The sequence below is a fragment of the Onychomys torridus genome, chromosome X (assembly GCF_903995425.1).
Source record: "Onychomys torridus chromosome X, mOncTor1.1, whole genome shotgun sequence".
Lineage (NCBI taxonomy): Eukaryota > Metazoa > Chordata > Mammalia > Rodentia > Cricetidae > Onychomys > Onychomys torridus.
The window spans coordinates 31,053,303-31,071,798 of NC_050466.1; the positions used below are offsets into that span (position 1 = coordinate 31,053,303).

General features: G+C 37.5%; 1 protein-coding gene across 1 annotated transcript in view; it reads left to right on the plus strand.

Moving 5' to 3' along the window:
* Window positions 1-18,496, plus strand: part of Stk26 (serine/threonine kinase 26) — a 51,783-nt gene extending 33,287 nt beyond the window's left edge. The window contains exons 4-12 of the mRNA XM_036174734.1: window positions 5,281-5,337; window positions 11,416-11,524; window positions 11,612-11,769; window positions 12,582-12,767; window positions 13,728-13,876; window positions 14,881-14,974; window positions 15,487-15,549; window positions 15,631-15,767; window positions 17,317-18,496. Of these exons, the coding sequence (XP_036030627.1) occupies window positions 5,281-5,337; window positions 11,416-11,524; window positions 11,612-11,769; window positions 12,582-12,767; window positions 13,728-13,876; window positions 14,881-14,974; window positions 15,487-15,549; window positions 15,631-15,767; window positions 17,317-17,341 (978 nt within the window). The 3' untranslated portion in view covers window positions 17,342-18,496. The remainder of the gene's footprint in view (window positions 1-5,280; window positions 5,338-11,415; window positions 11,525-11,611; window positions 11,770-12,581; window positions 12,768-13,727; window positions 13,877-14,880; window positions 14,975-15,486; window positions 15,550-15,630; window positions 15,768-17,316) is intronic.

Here is an 18,496-nt window from a genome sequence, read left to right on the forward strand (position 1 = left end):
GTTTGGTGCATATTACCATTAAGCTAAATCCTAGGCCTAAATGTATAGTCCAGGCTGGCCCTGAACTCATGATCTTCTTGCCCTTACACTGTGTTGCTTTTAGATTACTGTTGTGAACCACTGTAGTGGGTTAAGTATTTTACTGAAATTAACCAACTCATTATTTTCCATTTATATTGTCAAACTGTGATTGCGTAGGCATGCATTGTTTTATTGTAAACTAAAACCACATCAAATCTAACAGGTCTCTGTTTAAAGCAGTCAGCGTAAATTAAGACCACATCCTGTTAGTGCCATGAGGGAATGGCTTTGTCAATTGACTTAGATATGTACTGGGGGCCTGTCCATGCATTTCAGATGGCAATGGAGTTTGTGAGTCGGCTTAATTGAGCAACGTAGGATATGGGATTTATTCAGGATATCATACATAACCAAGACTTGACTGTAAGCTGGGTAAAAAGTGACTTGACTGTAAACTGGGGTAAGAAGTTACTGCATTTGAGAGAAAATTATATGTTCTTTAAAACTGTGTGCCATTGTAGTGATTTCCTTCAGACATGCAGAAATGTACTAGGTATTCATTTTGACTGAGCTCACTGTGCAGCTCTGTCTTGAAAACAAGAGTAAAGAGCAGACAAACACATCAGTGTGACCACAGTGTTTCCCTTTCATTTTCGTTCCCTGCACATTTTCTTGACACAGTCAGTCTTTACGAAGAGTGCTAAAGTCCACAAACTCTTTCCTTCTGAACTCATAATAGTGCAAGAATCTTTTATAATCTTTAAATATTTTGTTAGTTCAATGGCATTTTTATAGGAAGCTCATTCAGGCATTGAATAGAATTTGAGTCATGTCTGTAAAAGCTTGAAATTACCTTTAGATTTCTGTTTATGCTAAGAGAATATGGCACTATCCACAGGTCCATCCATATACACTACAACCAATATTTGTTTAAAAAATTGAGAGAACGAAGTGAAATATTCCAGAGCAAAAATCTATAGTTGTATAGCTTTTGTGTTATTTTTTTAACTTTGTGATTTCATCTTTTATTTGAGAATTTGTTTGGTGTTTTCTTTTATAGCTTGAAGTCCATTTCTTTCTCCTTTGTGAACTGTTCTTTTCTAAAAATAAAAATGGCTTTAGGCTTAACATAATCCATCTCTAAGAAGCCCCATATTTCAAAAACTATGTGTTTATTGAATGCCTACTACATGCATTTGCCTCATTTTGCATAATTTGCCCAGTCTCATCCACTTTATTCCGACAGCTTCAAAATTCAGCCTCCCTCCTCAGCCCCAAGTATGTGTTTCCAATTTGTCTGCTGTTACCTACTTAATATTTGAGGATATCAAGAGCAATAACACTAACCCTGGTGAAGCAGCATTTGAACTACTGGAAGTATGACTTTGTGGGGCATGAGTTGTGGACAAAGGATTCACAACTGGAATAAAACCATGTAGAGGGAATAAAATTTCTGGCCACATCCTAGGACCTACTTCAATGATCTTGACTGCTCTAGGTACCCTATACAATGGAACCATACAATATTTACTGTTTTGTGACTGGCTTATTACAATTATACATTCTAGTTTATGTCGTTAGTGTAATTGGCTACCTGAGTAGAGACCACCCACTTGTGTCGACTTGTATACAGTATAAATCATCCTCGTGTGTGTGTGTGTGTGTGTGTGTGTGTGTGTGTGTCTGTGTGTCTGTGTGTCTGTGTGTGTCTGTGTGTGGTGTAGTGGGTGTCCTGAGTACTTTTTTGTATAAACAAACAAATTCAAACTTCATAGTAGCATTTATCCCCACTTTGCCCAAGTGTCTGCTTTAGTAGCAGCAAATAATTGGGGTCTACAAACCTCAAGGGATAACAGTTGATACTTCAGACACCAGCAATTTGGTAATACTAACTTCTTTCCATTAACTATTACAGCTCTAGAGTAGTTCCTTCTTTTTATAATTGCTTGTTTATTTTGTAAGGATGTGTGAGAGTGTGGTGTGTGTGGGTGTGAGAGTGTGGTGTGTGTGGGTGTGCATGTGCAGGTCAGAGGACAGCTTGTAGCAGTCAGTTTTCTTCTTCAGCTATATAGATTTGAGAGATCCAACTGAGGTCTTTGGGCTTGGAAGCAAGTGTCTTTACCCTCTGAGCCATCTCGCTGGTCTTAGAGTAGTTACTTTTCTAAATTTTGGGACAGTTTCTTATGACTAAAATTTTCTTCTTCAAACCCTCGTTCGAATGCATGGCTTCTCTTATAAGGGAGGTGGAGGTTTTCCTACAGAGATTTCCTGACCTTAACCTTGCTAGGTTTGTGGTTATGAATTATAATCATTTGGCACTTTTGGAATTATAAACCAATATATAGATACCATTTTAATCTGACATATTTATTTGCATACTGCAACACTAACCTGCTATCAGAAATCAAATGCAGAAGCTATCTTACCCCCAAATAATAATATTTAGGTTGTTTGAGTTTCAGTTATTTGTGATCAGTGTTTCATGGAACTGTTGGGCCCAGCTGTGGACAGCAGAGCCCCTGAGGGATAAGCTTCCTTGGTATTTCATTTTTTCCTGTGCTCTCTCAGGCCTGGCTCTTGCCTGCTTAGCGTTAATCTGGTTGGCCAGAACACCCTACTGTGAAGCTTGTCTCTAGAAATGGAGAGATCTAAAGAAGGCAGCCACAAAAACATGTCAAGTCCCCTGGTTGTTTCAAAGTTCCAGTGAACAGCTTGTTTACTGGTAGGAAGTCTTATTTTCAGATGTAGAAGTTACTTAGTTGTGACTTGAGAAAACTCAGCCATATAGCCTGTTCTGTGAGGTCACTGCTTAAGTTTTCTATGCATCCATTTTGGTGACAGTCGGGAAGCTTCCATTTTGAACTGGTGCAAACAAAATTGCATGCTTTGTTTTTTAAGTTGAAAAACAGGTGCTTTCGTTCATGCAGAACAGAAAAATAGAAGTGTATTTTATAGGGACTTTCTTTTAAATGTCAGGCATGCAGGAAGTGTTCTGAGTTCATGTGGTACAGAGAGTATAATTACTTATTAGGAACAAGTTTGTGGCAAGAGAACAAATCTTAATTTACAAGTCATTATAAGAACCTTTCCTTCCTCTTAAAAACATGTAAAGATGTATCACATTCACAGTTGTCAGGTTCTCAGTGCCTAATTGCTACACATAAACACAAGTTACATGAATCACTCCTAGATCTCTGCTTCCTCCCCTACTATTGTGGGCATTCATGGCTTCTTTTCTAATGTAGACATAGGACCCTCAGCGCTTTGCTTCCTCAGGCCAAACTGGACAGCTATGGCAGAACAGAATGGATGTCAAGATTACTGGATGGGGATGAAGAGGGTAGGCAATTCTTTCTCTTATATTTCCCACATAGAAAGCACCAAGAAAAAATTAACAGGGTTGGGGAGGTGGCTCAGCAGGTAAAATGCTTGACACACAAGCTTCAGAACCAGAGTTCAAATCCCCACAACCCATGTACAAGTTCTATAAGTGCATCTGGCCTATAATCCCATCCAGCAAGAAGGAGAGACAGAGAATCGCTAGAGCAAGTTGGCTACCCAGACTAGCCAAAACCGTATGTTCAAAGTTCAGTGGAAAAAAACCTTAAAACCTGCCTTTGTACATAAGGGAGAAAACAGTGCAGGAAGCCGGTCAACTTCAGGCCTCTATACATGATCACACACATGTGTTCCCAGACCCATGAAAACCAGCATATATATCATACTCTACATGTACATATAAAAGAAAAAGGACTTCCTTTGTGTCATGTATTTGTTCTAGGTGAACATTCTCTCCCTAATTCTTAACTCTAAGCTACACGCCTGCTTCCCTACTACAATGTCAACCCAACTCCTGACTCTTTAACTTCTTCATCTCATCAATGTTCATATCTCTAGATTCCATTCCCTGCCTTGATAAAGTTCCAGTCTCATGGGAATATTGCAAATTTAAAATTAAACTCCTGAATATTACTGAGTGATGTTAAGTGTATGAATGCTTGTAGCAGTGGCTTGAGAGTTTTCATCCTACCACTGGGCCTTTTATGTGACAAAAAAGTAGTTCTTGTATCATAAGTTGAAGCACAGCAATTTTCCCCTAGAAAAATGGTTAATGTATAAAACCATGGGTGGTGTCTCTGACATACTTCATGCTATGCTATTATGGATGCATTTATGTTAAAATTGTCTTTGGATGCATCTGCTCTTTCTTCTCCTGAAACCTAGACGTTATTTTAATGAGGAAATGCAGGCTTCAAAAACTTAAATATTTTACTTGGAAATGGGCTCACAGAACACATTTCATTCATGGTGTGACCTGTTGTCAGCCTAGTTAAACCTGCCTTTCCACCTCCATTCAATTCTGTGGTCTCAAAGTTTCAGCGAATACCATTCATGAAGTACTGCAGAGAAAGGAGTGTTTCAAGCTATGTCTGAAAGAAAGAGGAAGTTGGTGATTTATTTAAAAAAGGTTTTATTGGGGGTGGGTGTTGGTGCAGGAGATCAAACCTCATGGGGTTTAGGCAACTCTGCTACTGAGTAGTGTTGTTCCTAGTCATCTGGTGTTGATTCAGTAGAACTGGATGGTGTGTGTGTGTGTGTGTGTGTGTGTGTGTGTGTGTGTGTGTGTGTGTCTGTGTGTGTGTGTGTCTGTGTTATAGTGCATTTATTTATATCTCTCCTATAAACTGTTTTTTTTTTCTTGTTCAGCTCACAATGAAGTTCCAGGTTTGGAACAATCTGCAGTGCTCATATTAAACTATATACTTATTTTCTTTTGGGGGGGGATAGTTTTTTTTTCTGGATTCCATGGGTGTATAAAATGTATTAAAACAAATGGAACAATGCAAAATGCCTAGTGTCTAAAATTATACCAAAAGCATTCACAAATTTCCACAGTATGTACTTGCCTCCTTATTTTTTGATGTAACTGTGCTTTTCCTTCAATATTCCTCCAAATAATGACTTAAAGTGATTGCTCCTTTTCTGTATTTTATAAAATCTAGGACAGTTACATAGTGACAAGTGGTACTTGTGTATAGTTAGCTGGATTGTTTAGATAGATTTGCAGGAGGTACAGGCTTAGAATCTGACTCTTTGTAGTTGTCTATGGCAAGACAATGTATGTTCTGGCTTCCAAACAACCATGTTAATGCCTGTATTTATAACCAATGGACTTGTTACTTTGTAAGATTTACAGTTTTTTCTAGTATATGATTTGGGGGTAGGCATGTAACTGTTAAATTGATTATGTCTTTACAGGGTTCAAAACTATGGATAATAATGGAATACCTAGGTGGAGGTTCAGCTTTGGATCTTGTGAGTATTTTAAAACAGTTATATACACATATATAAACTTACTTAACTCATTGTAATTATGTAAACAGAAGCTTTTGGGAAAGCTAAGTTGTTTGGGTACGATGTCAATTTTAACTCTGTTTTGTGGATTTTGACTCTTATGTGCACAAACTGTATTACATATTTGATCATGCTGCTGACATTCTTACTCTATATAAGAAATGCAAATATCTCAGTAAAGTAGAGCCCTGAAATTCAGAGTGGATGTTTGCCAGCTGTCAGTTTGACATTTTCATGCTTCCTTTAATATTGAGTATATTTAGACTTAAAAAAAATACATTATATTGCCGGGTGGTGGTCGTGGTAGCAGCAGTGGCGGCGCACGCCTTTTATCCCAGCACTTGGGTGGCAGAGCCAGGCGGATCTCTGTGAGTTTGAGGCCAGCCTGGTCTACAGAGCGAGATCCAGGTCAGGCACCAAAACAACACAGATAAACCCTGTCTCGAAAAAAACAGCAAAAAAAAAAAATGTAGGGGATGGCTCACTGGTTAAGAGCACTCACATGGGGCAGCTCACATTTCCAGAGGATCTAAGGCCTTCTTCTGACCTCCATAAGCACCAGGCACATAAGTAGTACACAGACACATATGTATACACATAAAATAATAATTAAAGAAAAGCTTTAAAATTCATCGTTGAGATAACTGTCACTAACAGTTATCATGAACCAAAGGTTTGTGTCTTTGAAAGTTATCTGTCAATACCCTACCCCTCAGCATGATGGTATTAGGAAAAATAATGAAGTCATGAGAGTGGAGCCTTTAGGGATGGCAATACTGTTCTTGTCAAAGTAATCCCTGGAGGACTGTCTAGCTCTCCTATTATATGAGGATGTGATGAGAAGGACCATCTGGAAACCAGGAGAGTGGTTTCAGGAGACACCCATCTGCTTAGAATCTCCAGAACCGAGAAATCGGTGTTTGCTATTTAACTCAGCCTGTCTGGGATCCTCTAGTATAGCAGCCTAAGGTGATTAAGACTGAGGTGTAGGGTTTTAATCAAGTTGGCCTGTAGATACAGCTTTCTACAGAGGTGTTTCTGCTCCTTAGTAGGTCATTTGAAAATGTGTGGTTTTTTTTTTTTTTGGTTGTTAAAATAACTGAAAAGTGTTACTATCTTTGTATCATTGTAGTTTTTAATTTTGAAAAATCATCATTATTTATCCATTTATTATGAGGGTAGAGAAGGGGTGTACACAGTCCATGCTGCAGATAAGAATATCAGAGACAAGTTATCGAAGTCTGTTCTCTCCTCCTACCATGTGGATCTGGGAATGGAATTTAGGTCATCCAGTTTGAAGGCAAGTGCCTGTTCTCATTGAGCCACCTGCCGGCCCACTTTTCCAGGCACATACTACAGTGTGAAAATCTGGTGGTGTGTAGGAAAAGTTCCACCCATAGAAGATGCCTCTGAGAAAAACTGATTGTTTTTCCTAAGTTGTTATGACGAAAAAATTTGGGTCCCTCCCTTGAAAAATTACGAATGTGCAATTATATTTGCAATTCAATGTAAACTATAACCGTCAACTTGTTATATATTGACTGCTGGATGGGCATACAGCTGTTTGAGGTTCTCCAGCTGGCTCCAGTCATCACGGTCTGTGACTTTGAAGCAGGCACATAGACACTTCGGACTTGAAGATCCTAGAACACAAAGAACTTACACTAAGTGGTTCTAAGTTCTCTTACATCTTTAATAGTATGTGACATATTTGGGGGTTTTGTTCTTTGACTTTTGAGGCCCAGGATGTCCTGGAACTCATAATCTTCCTGCCTCAGCCTCTTGAGTGTTCCACCTTGTTTTGAGGCAGGATCTCCAAACCCTGCCATATACCCCTCCTTACTCCCTTTCAGGCCATGGCCTCTGTTTTCAGTAATTGTTGTTACAGGCATATAGGTACATGTATATGCATATATATTCCTAAACATAATTTCCATCTTCTACCATTTTCAATATTGAAAATATTTTAATATTTGAAAATATCCTTTCTTCAATGTTTAAAAATTTTAACTGTCGAAATCTTTCATGTCCTAGGTTAGGGAAATAAATTATAATATATTTTATGTCTTTGAAACAATTGTGAATGAGATTACCTCTCTACTTTCTTCTTACCATGTTTGCTCTTGGTATATATAAAGGATATTTATTTTTGTGTGTTAAATTTCTATCCTGCCATGAAAGTGATGGGCTGGAAAGATGGCTAGGTGGCTAGGAGCACTGGCTGCTATTCCAGAAGACCTAGGTTTGATTCCCAGCACCCATATGGCAGCTCACAACTGTCTGTAACTCCAGTTCCAAGGGATCCAACACCCTCACACGAACATACACACAGGCAAAACACCAATGCATATAAAATAAAAAACAAAAAGGTCTTAGACCTGACTGCCAATGACTTAAACTTTCAGATAATGTTATGACAGGAAAGGTATCTGAGAGATTTTCTTTGGGGGTGGGTGGGTTGTCCTTACTTAAACCATTCCAAAGAAATGCCATTTAAACTCAATGAAGAGCCCCACCTCCTAGGAATTCATGGTAGCTTATGCAGTTGCCCAGTTTGCTCACTCTTCCTTGACTTTCTCCTTTATCTTGGGTTCACTTTCATTTCTCTGTCCTTTCCAGGGTGGCAGTTTCTTATAGAAAAATCTTTCATGCATGTGACTTTGAGCTCTGGTCTCTTCTTGAACGTAAAATCCTATTCCAATAGCACAGGGTCATGCAGTTGCTCCATTCTTAAATACTGACAGCGCTTTACAGATGCTCCACTTACTTTGTTGGCTCCCCTAAGATACTCACCGCATCTTTTACCTATGTTACAGGCATTGGGAAAGCTGTGCTCACTAACAATAATGTAATCCATTGACTGCTGGCACAATCCAAGCTAGCAACCCTAATCTGTATCTGCTACTAATAGTTTGGTCAGTTTAATGTAATGTTGGAGTCAAACAAACATACTTCCTTTATCTCATATTGCTTCCTGCCTCTTCATAATAAGACAAAGGCAATGAATATAAACTTGATGAATTAAAATGTTGTCAGCACCATATTGGTTAAAAGACTAGTGCTCTAATCCCAGCTCTACTAAACTGTTCGCAGCTCCTGAGCATGGCAGTCACTCTGTGACTTACTCTCCTCCTATGTTAAATTAAATAAAGAAAATGGGTTAGAAATGTCTACTTCTGCTTTTCTAGCTAAAAATAAAATTAACAATACTGTGGTTTAATTATACAGCATAGAAGATACTGAGAAAACATGTTGCTCCATTTCAATGTATAGGCATATACAGATGAACACAATTGTTTTTGGTTCTCTAAGAATTTGTTGTAGGGTAGCAAGCGAAAACAAGATGGATTCTGAGCAGAGTATTTCTCAATTCAAACTGGCACCCTATTAATTGAATAATGTGAGACTATGAATTATGATTTATTGTCAGGATTATACACTGTACACCTCAGGAGTCTTATTCCAGGAAAGTCATTTGTTGCAGATGAAGAGACTTTGACCATATTATATGCAATTTTATGGAATTTATTATTTACTGCTTCTTTCTAAAACATTTACATTGTCTTGCACAAAAACACATAATGGGATAAATAGGATAAAGCATGAGCACCACGGAAAGAAGTTGGGAACAATATGCTAGTTATAAAAGAAGGCCTACTGTAGCGTGCTGCCTTAGGGACTGGCAGGAAGTGAAAAGAATGTAGGGAAAACCCATAAACGCACAAGTGAAGGGTCTTTAAAAGAACAATTGTCCCTCTTCTGCATATCCTTCCTTTCAAACCCAGGCAGATTATACAAGACAGGTATGCTGCCCTGGGGCAGAGGCTTAGAGTGTTGCAGAGCAGTTTCAGTTAAGCATTCTGAGACCTTGGCATTATATCTCCCAAGGTTGTATTCGAAAGTTTAAAACAGCAAAGCAAACAAACATTTCCTCTTCTATTCCATCTATGTGACATTCCTTCTGTTTCTAGCATACTTTGTTCTCTTCTCCTCCTGACTCCAGCACACCTTGGGAAACGGGTGTACTACAAGGTTTGAGGGCATTTTTGGTATGATAATGTTCCAGAAAAATCCACCCACACCCACTATCTCATATCCTCCTCCCTCCCACCCACCCCCACCACAAAATATTCCCTCCCACTCCCTTTCAACCTCCAGTTGAAATTTTACTTTGACTTTTCAACTGATCCTAAAATATAGCGTATGGTAATGAATCTTTAAGATCCTTTTTGTTGTTCTTACTGAAATGTTTTAAAAGTTCTATGTTAGGAAGTGAATTGAGCTATCTATCCCACACCTAGAAACCATTCAAAATGATAGTGGGTGCCCTTAAATTGTCCTTGCCCAATTTCTTAAGTAACCAAGAATATGCCTCTGGCCCTGCTGATGTTTTATGATTATGTACTAAATTCCAGTCTTAACTCATATAATGTATGTTCTTCGGTTACTTGGTAGTTCCACAGAATTTCTTTGCCAGCCATCAATAAAATAATGTCTCATTTTCACCTTTAGAATCACGTTAATCACTAACCTTTACATTAAAATTAAATTGAGATAGAAGTTGATAGATTTGAAAGTAAATGGATAATGTTACCTAGGAAAGGGATCTATTGAATTACAGACGTCCCTGGAGGATACAGTTTATACCCAGACCACTCTTAATAGTGAGTACAAGGTCTATTTTAGGCTGTTAAATTTTGACATAAAAGTGCCCTTTATTCAGAATAAATATGGCATTCATGGAAAGATGAAATACACAAGGTGCCAAAGAGCTGTGAATCCCTCCCAGTGTGAGGCAAAATAGGCAATGTATGATTTGTACCACCTCTCCCCTCCTTCCAGCAAACAGAACTCTACCTCCCTCTGACTTCAGCTTCCCACCCTTCCTGTAATAATATTGTACAGTCCACTGTTTGTGCTTTATGAGGTACCAGAATTTTAAAATGACCATTTATTTTAAAGAGATTTTTGGGTATTCCATTACAAGTTCTCCTGAAACCTAGTGATTACTTTCCTTGTCTTCCAGTTGGAATGACTGGCTTTGGTCCAGGGGTGGGGAAAGAAAGGGAAATGTGTTCTATTTATTAGAAAAATATTATTCCTTCATGATCTGAATTTTTTACAATGAGAGTCTGAATAGTTTAGTTATTATATTCCTGGCTGAATTTAAATTAGGAGTGTCTGATTGAAAAACCAGTTCAGTATTAATATGTAGTGACTGTTTAAAAGCAAGTACAAAATTCAAGTAGCTGACTTCTTTTTGTTTTTGCATTCTTCTTTTATCTAGGGCATAGTATGGTGTGGCATAAGGACACTAGCATACACACATGCGTATTCTACACTAAGTGTATTCCCTTCAGACCCCTAAACCCCTTCTTCTTAGTCTTCCGCTATTCCCTTACAAAGTTGTACTCCTCAAGTAACAGATTCATTCTCTTTTCCCCATGTGACAGCACTTCTATTATCATTTGCGTATATTTGTTAAATCTTGGATGTAAATTTTACAACCCTCAGAATTTGGAGCTAGTATGTAGGTAAAATTGCTTAGCTGAGCTTTTAGGATAAATCATTTATTTATGTGTATATGGGTGGCTTGTTTTTAGACAAGATCTTACACAGCCCAGGCTCTCCTGCAGCCCAGGTTAGCCTCAAACTGTCTGTGTAGCCAGATATGAGCTTAAACTTCTGACCCTCCTGCATCCATCTCCCAAGTGCTGGAATTACAGGCATGCGCCTCCACACCCAGTTTATGGGTGTTGGAGATCTAACTCAGGGTTTTGCTCCTGTTGGGCACATACTCTACCAGCTGAGCTATAACCCAATCCTACAAATTCATCATTTATAAACCTGCACAGCATTTGACATGACTCTTTTACTACCTTTTCTCTCTTTTAAGTTTTTCTCCTCATTTGTTCAAATGTTGGTTTAATAAGCTATTTCAAATAATTAATGGATCCCTGTGTTTCAAAAATACAAATTTTGAATTTTTTTCCCAAATTTTTTAAAAGTGTGTGAGTGTGCATGTGTTTTCTCCTTAAGCTACGTGCTGGTCCATTTGATGAATTCCAGATTGCCACCATGCTCAAGGAGATTTTGAAAGGTCTGGACTATCTACATTCCGAAAAGAAAATTCACCGAGACATTAAAGGTATACAACAGTCAAATAGAAACCGGAGAAAAACACACGTTTTGGAGCAACTGAGAGATATTCATTTTGTTTTTCTTTGTCCCATAGCTGCCAATGTCTTGCTTTCAGAACAAGGTGATGTTAAACTTGCTGACTTTGGAGTTGCTGGCCAGCTGACAGATACACAAATTAAAAGAAACACCTTTGTGGGAACTCCATTTTGGATGGCTCCTGAAGTTATTCAACAGTCAGCTTATGACTCTAAAGTAAAGTATTCCCTATACAGATGGAATTAACTGGATGTAGCCTTGTCAATAAGCTTTTTAATTTCCCTTCCTTCACAAGTGCTTCTAAAAGAAATTATGTCATATTTTGTTTCTTAATCATAAATCCCATTGGTGTTGGTAATATTTGAACCCTATTTATTTTGATGGCTTTTCATCACACTTGGAATAAAATCTCAATTCCTTCTAGTCACATACAGGGCCGTTGATTATTATTATTATTATTATTATTATTATTATTATGTGGCCATTGTCTGGCTGTCCACCCTTGTCTTCCACCATTCTCATGTGCACCCTCTTAGCTTCAGCCATCATGGCCTTGATGTTCCTCAAACACAGTGTATTTTGACCTTAGGACTTTCTCTTGCTTTCTCTGGAATAGCCTTGCTCCCAATGAGCTGTCTGTAAGCATCCCTTGCACAGAGATGTCTTTCCCAACCATCCCACATAAGCATGGAGCTCCCGTCTCTGCTTTGGTCATATTTCCTTATTCTGCTTTTTTTATTCCCCAACAGAACTTCATCTCATCTGACATTATGTTACTCATTTATCTGTCCCTCTTATTGGAATGTAAGATTCTTCAAGGCAAGGACTTTCATCTGGTTTATTTAGCACTCAAGTAGTGTTGTGCCTGTACAAAATATGAGATTTAAAATTTTAATTCATGAGTTCCATTGATTAAATTTATTGTAATTCACCATATTTCTTGATATGCCAATGCAGGGATTTGGGGTCAGCATCCTAGAATGGAATTTCAAGGTGATAAACAGTTTTTGTTATTGTTTCTTTTTCAGGCTGACATTTGGTCTTTGGGAATTACTGCCATTGAACTTGCCAAGGGAGAGCCTCCGAATTCTGACATGCATCCAATGAGAGTTCTGTTTCTAATTCCGAAAAACAACCCCCCAACTCTTGTGGGAGACTTTACTAAGTCTTTCAAAGAGTTTATTGATGCTTGCCTGAATAAAGATCCATCGTTTGTGAGTATATGTTGTTATTATAATTGTTGGTTTCCTATTGCTGGAGAATACAGTGCATGTGAAAAACATCTGTGATCCACTCATGAAACTGGTTTCTCTTTCTGCATTGCTAATTCCACTCTGTTCTTAACCAGATCCTTGGTTCTTATTTCTCTTCCCTGACATCATCTTCTTAGTCCCCAGCTACCTGATCATTTCCTATTTCAAGGAGAAAATTTGGGGAAATGATTAATGTTCTGTTACTTGTTAAAGTACACACATACCTGTTGGTGATGGAATTGACTACATTAATTATATGTCTTGGTGTTGTTAGAATAACCCTGCTCATACTCTTGGTGATTAAAAAGACAAGAGCACTTTTCTAAGTTGAATGTAATTACTTTTATTTTGACAGTGAACATTCCAATATTAATGAAATACTGAAAGGAGCATATTCCCCACAGCACTTGGTGTTTGCATTTATAGACAATAAGAATTAATGTTTGATAGAAAAGCATATACTAAGATGTGGGCAGATAATGACAAAATTAGGGATTCATAAGATGTGAAGATGATAACCAAATTACAGCAATCTTGCTAGTTTTCACGATTTTTTAAAAATTATAGTCAATGTAATAAAGTGTCTTTAAGTGTTGTTTTGGCATTTTTAGGTGTTTACTTTCTATGTCCCACTATTTCTGAGAAGGCTTTGTTGATTGGCATGCTGATGAGGTATCCTAGCATCTGTCTACTGTGCTTTAACAAATTTGGCTGCTAAAACGGCGAGTTTAAAGTGGCTACCTTGACCCACTTCAAAAAATAGAAATGTCAGTTTTCCTATTACATTTTAATTGTCCTTGTGTCTATAGATATGATTTTGTAGATTTCAGTTTAGTAATTCAAATGATGTTTTACTACCTATCTCCAAAAGATCCTCACAATAGTCATGCATCCTTCTTCTTGTGTGTGTATGTGTCTTAGCGTCCTACAGCTAAAGAACTTTTGAAACATAAGTTCATTGTGAAAAATTCAAAGAAGACTTCTTATCTGACTGAACTGATTGATCGCTTTAAGAGATGGAAGGCAGAAGGACACAGTGATGATGAATCTGATTCCGAGGGCTCTGACTCGTATGTACACATTACTGCTGTTTTTATGTAGGCAGCCCGTTTTCATACGCCCTGCCTTTTTGCAGTGACCTCATATGCTTGTTTTAGACTAAGTTATAAATCACATTCCAAGGACTCACTTCAGCTACTGTGAAGTTTCTTTACAGTCTGTGGAATACAATGAATTTGGAAACATGCTTTGGAAGAGAAAAGTCTCTGCTTTTACATGGTCTTGGTCTAACCCCTAGTGGATACTTGAGTATATTACAAAATTTTGGAATACAGTTTGATTAAAGGTGTTCTATTAGTTCACAAGAAGCAACAAGGAACTATGTTTTCTCACACTGTGATGGCAACCTGCAGAACCCTTTGGAGAACTGATCTCATAGCCTTTCCTACTTCCTGGTCTCGAACCAAACTGATCAGACTGATCTGTGAACTGCTACATCTATTTACTTATGGATGATTTTTACCCTGTGGACAAGTTAGTCTTTTTGAAAAAATAGCAGTACTTGTGTTAATAGTTCTGCTTCTGTGTGCTTATCTTAACTTGAATAGAAAAATCCAAAGTCTGTAACAGGATTTTGTCTTTAGGTAGGTAGACCTCCACAAAGGTAGCATGTCTTCCCACGATGTCCTCAGGTGCCTGCATTTATGAGAAACTGCCAAACATTTGAAATGAATAAAATGTACCAGGATAGTTTGTGCCCAGTCTAAAGCTTGTTATCCTTAACTACCCATGAAAACTTCTTCATGGAACTTTAAAAACACAAGGCATTCTCCTAGGGTTCATGATTCAGGCGTCGGGGAGTGATAGTATTAGCATGTAAGGCTATGCACACAGGGTTTGGGTGCTCAATTAGAGCTGAGAAATGCTGCTATTCTTGGGTAAAATCAAGTATCCACCTGAAACTGAGGTCAGAAGCAGTGTTGTTTGCTGAGTTTGTAAACACTGACACAGTGAGCTCTTCAGGTTTGCTGTTTCTGTCATGTCGAATTACTTAGCATCTTTGGCATTGCTTTAGGGAATCCACTAGCAGGGAAAGTAATACTCACCCTGAATGGAGTTTCACCACTGTGCGTAAGAAGCCTGATCCAAAGAAACTACAGAATGGGGATGTAAGTACATGGAGCTAAGCACTTTATTTATTTAACAAAGTAGTAGATTTCATTATATCATCTTCATATACATATGATTCTAATTTTTTCTCATCTGATCATGTCCTACTTATAGACTTTTTAAAAATGATATGAGATAGTAATGTACAAAACTGTGAGAATTTAATACTCCTGCATGCCTGTCTGCCTCACTATAGGCATAATAATGTTCATTTATCATTGTGGCCTAATTAAGTCATAGAAGTCATTTAAATGGCCACTGTTATTTTTAAATTCATTTCCATGTAGAGAAGTAAACCCAGGGAACCAGATATCCATTGGAATCCTAGAAGTTAGGAGGCTTCTACTGATGGATGAGAATTTGTGACAGAAAGAAAACATAGGGACTAGCCTTATCTTGAGTCTTTTGAAGGGAGAATTCAAATTGACTCCTATTTGTTATCAAATATCTAGAAAAAGCCATGAATGATTATTTTAATTTCGTGTGTGCAATCTATATCATTTCTTCAAAGGAGCAAGATCTTGTGCAAACCTTGAGCTGTTTGTCTATGATAATCACACCTGCATTTGCTGAAGTAAGTATGGGTTATTTAGCATCCACTATCTGTCTCAAGTGGCAGGATATTTTAAATGTTATAGCCATCATTCTTTGTCAGCTTAAACAGCAGGATGAGAATAATGCAAGCCGAAACCAGGCAATTGAAGAACTTGAGAAAAGTATTGCTGTGGCTGAAGCTGCCTGTCCTGGCATCACAGATAAAATGGTGAAGAAATTAATTGAAAAATTTCAAAAGTAAGTTTGAAGTATCATTTTCAAAATTATGTTGACATTTTGGATGTTAATTAAGATGGACTATGGTTACTTTGATGCATTCATTCATATTTCCCCTGCAAAATTACTTCTTAATAGTTGTATGCTTGAAAACAGTTTTGTTTCTTGCCCATCTTAAACATTGCTTTTTGTAAATGTGTGTGTGTGTGTGTGTGTGTGTGTGCGTGCGCGCACGCGCATGTGTGTGCGCGCGCATGTGTGTGCGCGCACGCTGTATACATACATGAGTATGTGGGTGAGCTATCTTGCACATGGGCCTGTGTAGGAAATAGGTCAATATTGGATTTGTTACCCTATTACTTTCCACATTATTTTTGAGGCAGGGTCACTCACTGAACCTGGAGCTTGCCCTTTTAGCCAGGCAATCTATCCAGTTATCCCCTGGAATACTTCTCTCTGTCCTCCAATGCTGAAGGTATGGGGCTCAGTCACACCTAACAAGAACATGGGCACTATGGATCTGAATTCAGGTCCTTTCGCTTGTACCTCAAGCATTTCACCCACTGAAACAATCCAATATGTTTAGATATGGAAAGGTAGTTTTCTACTGAACCAAACAGCCCAGGTTTTTGCCCTTTCTCTGTTAGGATGAAATTTGGGAACATGTAACATGAATGTTTCCATTCTTGGCAGTACTTTTAGTATTTGCAGAAACACCACTATTCTGATTATTTCCAGTAACAAAGTTCCTTCACTTAAATGCTTGTGAAATGTTGATTAAAAGATTTAGAGAAAAAAAGTCTAGACCAGTGGTTCTCAACCTTCCTAATGCCATGACCCTTTAATACAGTTCCTCATGTTGTGGTGAACCCCAACCATATAGTTACCTTCATTGCTACTTCATAACTGTAATTTTGCTACTTTTATGGATAGTAATGCAAATATCTGTGTTTTCCAATGGTCTTAGATGAAACCTGTGAAAAGGTGGTTCAACACCCGGGTTGTGAACCACTGACCTAGACAGTAGTAGAGGCTTTGTTTTCCATATCTATCTTGTCTCCTACTAGTTTGATTTTGTTCAAAAAAGTGCTTACATTTGACTTGAAATTTCTTTTCTTAAACAAGACTTGTATGTATACATACATATTCATTACCTTATGTGAGTTCAAACATGATTGTACAAAGCTTCACGTTAATCCCATCATATCTCTTCTTGTCCCATCTTTAGATTTCTTTGGCAAACTGAGCTGAAGGCAAAACTAAATATGTGGCATATAAAATCCCTTCCATCCAATAAAGCCTACTGAGGACTCAGGAGCTAAAGCATTCTTAAGATCCCCCAGATTCTTACAGGAAACTCCCATCTCTTTTCTTGTTTACAAACAGATCCATTGCAAGTTGTGAGAGCAGATGCAGGGGAAGTTTTGACCATCTTTGCATCTTTTAACATCCATATACATAAGATTCAATGAAAATAATTTGTCTCCATTCGTTGTAGAGTTCATGAGTGAGAAATATAGATGACTTAACTGAAATTACACATTGATTTAAACTTTCCTTAATTTTATAGATGTTCTGCTGATGAATCCGCTTAAGAAACCTGTTGTCATTGTTGGCTTCTGTGTCATATGGACCCAGAGAAACCCACCAAAGCTATGTCAACCTTAATAATGCTTAACCCAGGAGCTCCAGGTGCCTTTTGGATTTGTGCGACACTGAAGATTTAGGGGAAGCTATTCAACTATTTTGTGATGGTGGCTATCATTTTGTATTTTAAAGAGATTATTTTGTAAGGAATAATTTTAATACTATAGTTTTGCCTGTATTGTAGTAAATGTTGAGATACAGTTGTTTGTTTGTTTTTTTATTTTAGGTACCATTATTTCTTATGTTACTAGAATGAATAGTGTTGGGTTTTCAATCTTTAGTTAACTGTACACTCATGAAACATACAGGTCTTTCAAAGTCATCCTAAATATTGAACATCTGTAAATCATCAAGCTTAAAAAAAGCATTCTTTTTTTCTTATGCAAACATTCTAAAAATGACTATAGGGAGGTAGAAATAAGACATACCTTCTTAAAACAAATATTTTTAATAATCTCTTGGAAAAAAATACCTAGAAAAGTATTGATTTTTCTAGCGAGGTGTTCTGGGTGCCAAACAGCTCCACATTTATCACATTTGAAAACCTTGTATTTGAAGCATTTCCAGGCAACATGTAGCAAAAGAAGTACCTCTTGGTGTTTTTATCTTCTCTTTCAGATGGAAGGAGCAATTAACCCTTATTTAACATCATTAGACATTTAAAGTAATCTCATTTAGCCAAGGATGAGGGTTTGGTTTAACTGGAGTGGTTTGTCTGGCTTCAGTCTTTAAATCTTCAGCTCAAATAACATAGTACATGTTTGGATTTAGAAAACTTTTAACTACCTTGTTGTCTTGTGAGTAGATACCTGATTGATAGGTATGAACATAATGACACCAGCAACTTTTGTCATGGTAACACATTTTCGTAGAAACTATTTATACGTTTTTCTTTATAATTATCCACACATAAGCATAGTGTGTTCAGTTTTGAAAGGGTATTTAAGTGAACATGTCTAGCTCATATGAAAATACCATAGGGCATGATCATTTCTCCTCATACAAAGGTAAGATAGACTGTACAGTTAATTTTCAGTTCTATTTATGGTACTGTTAAGTGGGTAATATCTTTTTTTTTTTTTTTTTAGCCCAATATATATACT